The sequence below is a fragment of the Syngnathus typhle genome, linkage group LG3, assembly GCF_033458585.1.
Source record: "Syngnathus typhle isolate RoL2023-S1 ecotype Sweden linkage group LG3, RoL_Styp_1.0, whole genome shotgun sequence".
Taxonomy (NCBI): Eukaryota; Metazoa; Chordata; class Actinopteri; order Syngnathiformes; family Syngnathidae; genus Syngnathus; species Syngnathus typhle.
The window spans coordinates 8,663,003-8,669,370 of record NC_083740.1 but is presented as its reverse complement, the minus strand read 5'-3'; the positions used below and the strand labels follow the sequence as shown (position 1 = coordinate 8,669,370).

The window sequence follows — 6,368 nt, the reverse complement described above, 5'->3', positions numbered from 1 at the left end:
ATCATGAAATAAATTCAACACATCATTGCTGTCGAGCGGAAATCCCATAGTCTAAATATAAAAAGTGCATATTCATTCACAAATCTATTGGTCAGTCGCCATAGACTTTATAAATTTCATATCATTAGGCAATAGCTTGTGAGCAAATCAATTAACTCTCTTGGACACGGCAAGTGTCAGTGTTAGAGAACTCCACCTCTTTTTGACTCCTCGGGTAGCCTACAATGTTTAAAGCCAAACACACAGCACCTTGCTTATGTTCTGTTAAAGAACTGAGCTGTGTGAATAGTTCATAATATTGGCCAGTATACATAAATAATAGCAAATCACACTTTTAAGGGCAGTTTTTCTCATTTTATTTATTAGAATATTGTCACACGCAACATGCCGCAATAAGATAATCAGATGTCGGCGCCAGCTCTCACATTACCTCTCAAGGCTGAATAGTCGCAAGATGACTCCACCATTTTGTCAATACTGTTTACTCATAAAAACAACACATATATGGGCAGAAGAGCTGTTCTTCTTTGAGGTAACCAAAATGTCAGCCACAGCCCTCATACAATTCTACAACCACAGTGCTGATCATGGGCAGTAACAAGTTGTTGGAGATGAGCTAGTCAGCTTTCTGACTACTGTGGATGTGCCCTTGGGCAAGGAAATACTCCCCCCCAAACACACCCTCCTGTATTCAAGAGGCACAGCTTTTTCTTTGCATGCCTGTACATGTACCATCTAGTACGCAAAAATTGTTAAATCAATAGCTCTCTGCGAACATCTCAATCAAAATTAGTGGTGAGCAGGCAAGGACTGCTCTGCTGGTCTAAACAAATGAAGCACTGACCTACATTTATGACCTAAATTTAAATATTTCTTTCCATCATCATTTCTTTATTCCAAAAGATCTATTCTCTTCGTTCAGTAGCGTATTTTGGTCTACTAGCGAGCCACGTCAATCTGTCGAGTGCCTTCGAGATCATAAGAACAGGTTGATGTTGATGTAACTAAGCAAGGAGACTGATTACTATTGGGTATGTTTCTCATAATGCCACGAGGTATGCACAAGTCACTAGCCTGTGGCATTATTGGTAAAGAAGAAGAACAGAAATAGTGCACTGCAAACAGTAAAACACCAATAATTATAAACACTGTTTACTTGTTTAATTTTAGAACATTTTTGAATAATATTGGCCAAATGCTAAAAAAATGACTAAAATATAGGCCAAATGCTAAATAAGGTTTTTGTTTTACATACACCTGCACAAGTCAATATCCCATAACAATATGGCATTGTTTGTAGTATTAAAAAGCAGATTTTTTTTTTGCACAATGTCTAGTGTAGTCTCGTGTGTTTGAGAATAATTGCATCGGTTGCCAAGATGACACCAACGACTGTAAACAAATTCCATGCGTGTTCCTCTTTGCTCAGAAATATGATTCACATTCCCACACCGTGAACGCTCTTGCACTCATCTGTGGTGCTTTCAATGTTGTCTGTTTTGATGAGATAATATCACAAAAATGCTTCTCGAAACTGATCTTCGAAACGAGTGAGAAGAGGACGTGAGATGAGTAATAAGAGTTAATCAATCGCTGCGGCACGTCACAGAGAGGGAGGAGTTACGCAACTGCCGTCATCCTCGTGGGTGGGTCTTTAGCTGCAACCACGCCTCACTGCTGTCCATATATGGCCCGTGACGTCACTCACAACGAAGTCCCATTCACTAGAAAAAGACTCCGCCGGAATCCCCTTGGAGGCAATGTAGGCACTGAGGCGCGCTGGGCTCATCGTTCGCCCGCAGCCACTCTCATTCAGGAATCTACACGCATTCTTTGGGCAATAATAAACATTTTAAAAAAATGAAAGTGTCCAGCATCGACGGCCGCCACTTGCGGAGGATCATCAGGAAAGAGCGGGGGAGCTGCCTTATCGTAGACTGTCGACCTTACTTGTCATTTACGAACTCCAGCATCAACGGCTCCGTGAACGTCAATCTCAACTCCGTGGTGGTCCGGAGGTCGCGGGGAGGACCGGTGCCTCTGCAGTTTGTTATCCCGGACGAGAAAGCCCTCCTCCGGCTCCGGGAGGGGAGCATATCGGCAGTGGTGGCTCTGGACGACCGGACGTCCCACTGGCAGAAGCTCAAGAAGGACAGCGTAGCACAAATAGTAATAAACACCCTGACGCATGTGGCCAGCGGGACCAAGATTTGCTTCTTAAAAGGTAACCAACTTTTTTATTTTCCCAAAGAAAGAAAGAAAGAAAGAAAGAAAGAAAGAAAGAAAGAAAGAAAGAAAGAAAGAAAGAAAGAAAGAAAGAAAGAAAGAAAGAAAGAAAGAAAGAAAGAAAGAAAGAAAGAAAGAAAGAAAGAAAGAAAGAAAGAAAGAAAGAAAGAAAGAAAGAAAGAAAGAAAGAAAGAAAGAAAGAAAGAAAGAAAAATGAAGATAATTTGCCTGACATTATTTTATCGGAAATCAAGCACAATCAGTCAAAGCGATGACATTGATGCCAATGTATTGACACACAATTACATGTCATTGACACAAAATCTTTTTCCTTTGACAGAAAAAGTAGAATAACCTAAAATGAAATTAATAAACAATTGCAATGACGTTTTCCAATTGGAGCTACACAATCTCTTTTGGCCTACTATACGATCGGTCTTCCTCCTTAAACTAAATGTGCGTCAACGGAGCCGATGAGTCAGTGCTGACAAATATGAACAAATTGTGAAACCGACTTGCTGTGGCAAGAAACAATTGAAGATCGAGAGGAAAAAACTCAAAATAATTAGCCGCGGGTTTGCGATCATGTGTTAAAACACCTCCATTTCAATTTGTCGCCTTTACATCCTGTGGAAGTGTAAAGGATTAGCGAAATCCAGTAATTAATGGGGCTTTTATAATCAGTTTATAATCCGGCGCTAAATCTGTTTCATAAACTCTGTGGTTTCACAAGGTGTGTATTCGTTTGTTAATTATTTTAAATTTAATTCTTTGTGCCCCCCTTCTCTGCCACCCCTTCCGTCTCACAGGAGGATATGAGAACTTCCGCACGCAATACCCTGAACTTTGCACTGAAGTGAAAAGCATCGAGCTGAGCGGAAGCGAAAACGAGAAAAGAGCCAGCAGTGAGAAGCTTGGTCACCACAAACCAGATTATGATCAGGTGAGGGCAGCACATCATCATCCACCCCAAAGCACCTTCCCCCAACAACACACACACATCCGTCTTTTTCTGGCATAACATCCAACAGAATAATGTAACACTAGTGGTTTATATATGGCATACCGTATATATCTGTTTACAAACATACACGGCTGTGACATTTTGTGACCTATTTGCGTCCCATAACGAAAGTAGGCCAGATGGAGGAAAAACATACCCTTTCATCCATGACCTTTCCAATATCTCAATTATCAATCTACTATATTATGGATTGTTGTTGAACAGGACTCCTTCAGGATTCCTATACTATAGTGAAACAAATCGTAAATCATTCAATCGAGTTACCATCCCAACACTATCAGATTTATGAGATGTTGCTCATGTTGCAATCTTTTAACTCTTCTTTTTGACTCCACGACAACATTCTTACGAATATCATATGAAAAGTGCAACATCAAGTTCCACATAGCAGCTTTACGATCATTTAGATGGGAAAAGCATATTGATTTGCTTCAGGTTGACAAGTTTTTAATCAGATGGATGCGTCTGTCCCAATATCACACCTTGTTGTATATTGGGCCTACTTATCTTGACTCACATTTGGTTTCCTCCCCACCCATTTCTCACTTTCAGGGTAAACCTGTGGAGATCCTGCCTTTCCTCTACCTCGGTAGTGCCTACCACGCCTCCAGGCAGGACTATCTCAATGACCTTCACATCACTGCCTTGCTCAACGTGTCACGCAAAGACATGCAGCCCAACAAGGTCCACTACAATTACAAATGGATCCCGGTGGAAGACAACCACATGGCAGACATCAGCTCCCACTTCCAAGAGGCAATAGAATTTATCGGTGAGTTAAATCTTTTAAGATGACTGTCCAACCCGTTTTTCTCGAGGCTTCCACCTGAAGGTTTATTTCGGATTCATAATCCTACGTGTTTATTTCTTGTCTTGACTCCCCGCTCAAACTCATGTGCTCAGCCAGACTATTTAGCAAAGGACATATACGCACCATCCCATGGAAAGAGCTTTCCCCAAAATAACACCACCTTCAGGTTCTGTATATTTATAGTTGCGGATTACACGCAAGGCTTGGAAATATTCTGTCTGAATTAGGCGACTCCTATGCATAGGTGTTTATTTTTAAAAGGCGTCTTCGTCAGCCTCAAATAAACCCTCACTGCGCCTGCCTCCTACCATTCACAAATAGAGGGCTCCAAGAAACCCAGTGGTAATCAGTTTAGCTTGATCGTCTACCCCCAAGCTTCCGCCAACGCAGCCAACCAGTCCAATCCCTTCAGGATTTGCCGAGGTGTTGACGCCCTCCTGGTTCTTAGCTTTAAAAAGATATTCGCATGTTGTCTTGGCCTGCTCGCCTAATCTCCAGTGGGTGTGGTCGTGCTGTGAGGTTGAATGAGGTGTAACACACCTCGGCGGCGGTTGGTTGCTCACTCACAGGTGGGCCTAAGAGCAGCAGCCTCTGGTGAAAAGAGTGTGTGGGAGGCTGACGCTGGATCATAACAGCAGCAGCAAACGACGCACACAACGTGTTGGTGCTTATTTATAGACTGGAATAAAAAGCAAGGACAAAGCCCAGCCAGGAGCTACTGCACTGACCACTATTGGTTGGCTGCTATTGTGTATTGTTTGAGGATGCAGCCTACATTCAGTCCTCATTACATAAGAGAGCTAATTGTACCAGGAGCAGGATTAACCTACATTTAGCCTACAGTAGCTCCAAAATTCATCTACTAAGCTCCTGAGTTAGTTCAATTAAGTGGAGATGATTGACAGTTTAAGGAAGGGGTGGCTAAGGCTTTTCCGATTTTGGGCTATCTTTGGTCTGACAGAATTTATGGCGCAATAAATGATTATACGTATATTATGAACATCTCAAGGTTAAATGTGATAAAGATGTTTAGGGGATAAAAATAAATGTTGTTGACCTTTGACTGAAAAGACAACATTACCAGCTTGCTCATTAAAACAACCATCAAGGCAAGTGGTCCACTGGAGCTGATTAAAATGACCTTTAAGTTAAAAAGTTCTGTTAAAGGTTCCATGCCAGTTTTCTCCAATTTTTAATCTAATGGATTTGTGAGATAATTTGGTGTGGAAATAAGAAGGATTGCCTTTTCAGGTTTCATTCTTTAGACGGTGCCGTTTTCTCATTAATGTTGAAAAAATATTCAGTATGTAAATAAGCTTTGTTGGAATTGGGACTGCGGTTCTTCTTAGTTTTATATGAAAAACACCTTTCCTCTGATTGGTTAGTTGCCGATATGCAGGTGTTTTGTCACCGTGTTGGAAAACAAATTGCGTATTACTCTACTACTCCTAAAAAGAGAAGCTCGGAAAAATCAAGAACTATGATATTAGTCGAACTGCACGCTTCCCTACGACATGGTGGTTAGCACCCAACACCCACAATGGTTTAGGAGGACAAGTGTGGAAAAATGACACTGATTTAAAAGAATAAAAATATACAAAACCTGGTCCCTGCAAAGGTTCTCTGTGGGTTTTGCCTTTACAGCTGTGATATATTTATACTTGGTGAGTAGGAGTAAATGGCAGGTTATTTCTTCAGTTCCTTAAATTGTGATTTATTATTTTCTATGCATCCCCTACAGTCTTCCCAGTTGTCCATTTGAATGTCCCATTGCGATTGTAGAGCTAGTTTTGATTTTTAATATTATGTAACCTGTTTGAAGAAAATTGCACATCCGTGTCCAGTGATTGACTCGTTTGCATTTTGTCCTGTGTCCAGATCACGTAAAGCAATCCGGGGGAAAGGTCCTCGTCCACTGTGAAGCGGGCATCTCTCGTTCCCCCACCATTTGTATGGCCTACATCATGAGAACCCAGCAGCTGAAACTGGATGCAGCATTCGATATCATCAAGCAGCGCCGGGCTGTTATCTCACCCAACTTCAGTTTCATGGGTCAGCTGCTGCAATTTGAGTCTGAGGTCCTTTCGACAGCTCCTGCTCATGCAGCCACACCTGAACCTGCCATTCCCTGTATCCCAGAGTCTGCTTCCTTTTTTGCCAATGACATCACCACCTCCTTCAACACCCAAAACTTTGAGCCATCTGTATTCACCCTTCCTACCTCTTGCCTGAAGTCTCCGATCCATCATCAGTTCAAGTTGAGCCCAATAACTGCACTGCCTTAAAAAAAAAGAAAAAAAAAAAGAA

The 6,368-nt window shown here is 41.7% G+C and overlaps 1 protein-coding gene across 1 annotated transcript; it reads left to right on the top strand.

Moving 5' to 3' along the window:
- The first annotated feature begins 1,737 nt into the window (after window positions 1-1,737).
- On the top strand, window positions 1,738-6,368 carry dusp5 (dual specificity phosphatase 5). Its single transcript, XM_061274815.1, has 4 exons — window positions 1,738-2,224; window positions 3,036-3,169; window positions 3,803-4,022; window positions 5,940-6,368. Exons 1-4 carry the CDS (start codon window positions 1,861-1,863, stop codon window positions 6,344-6,346), a joined length of 1,125 nt encoding a protein of 374 aa, XP_061130799.1. The 5' UTR covers window positions 1,738-1,860; the 3' UTR covers window positions 6,347-6,368.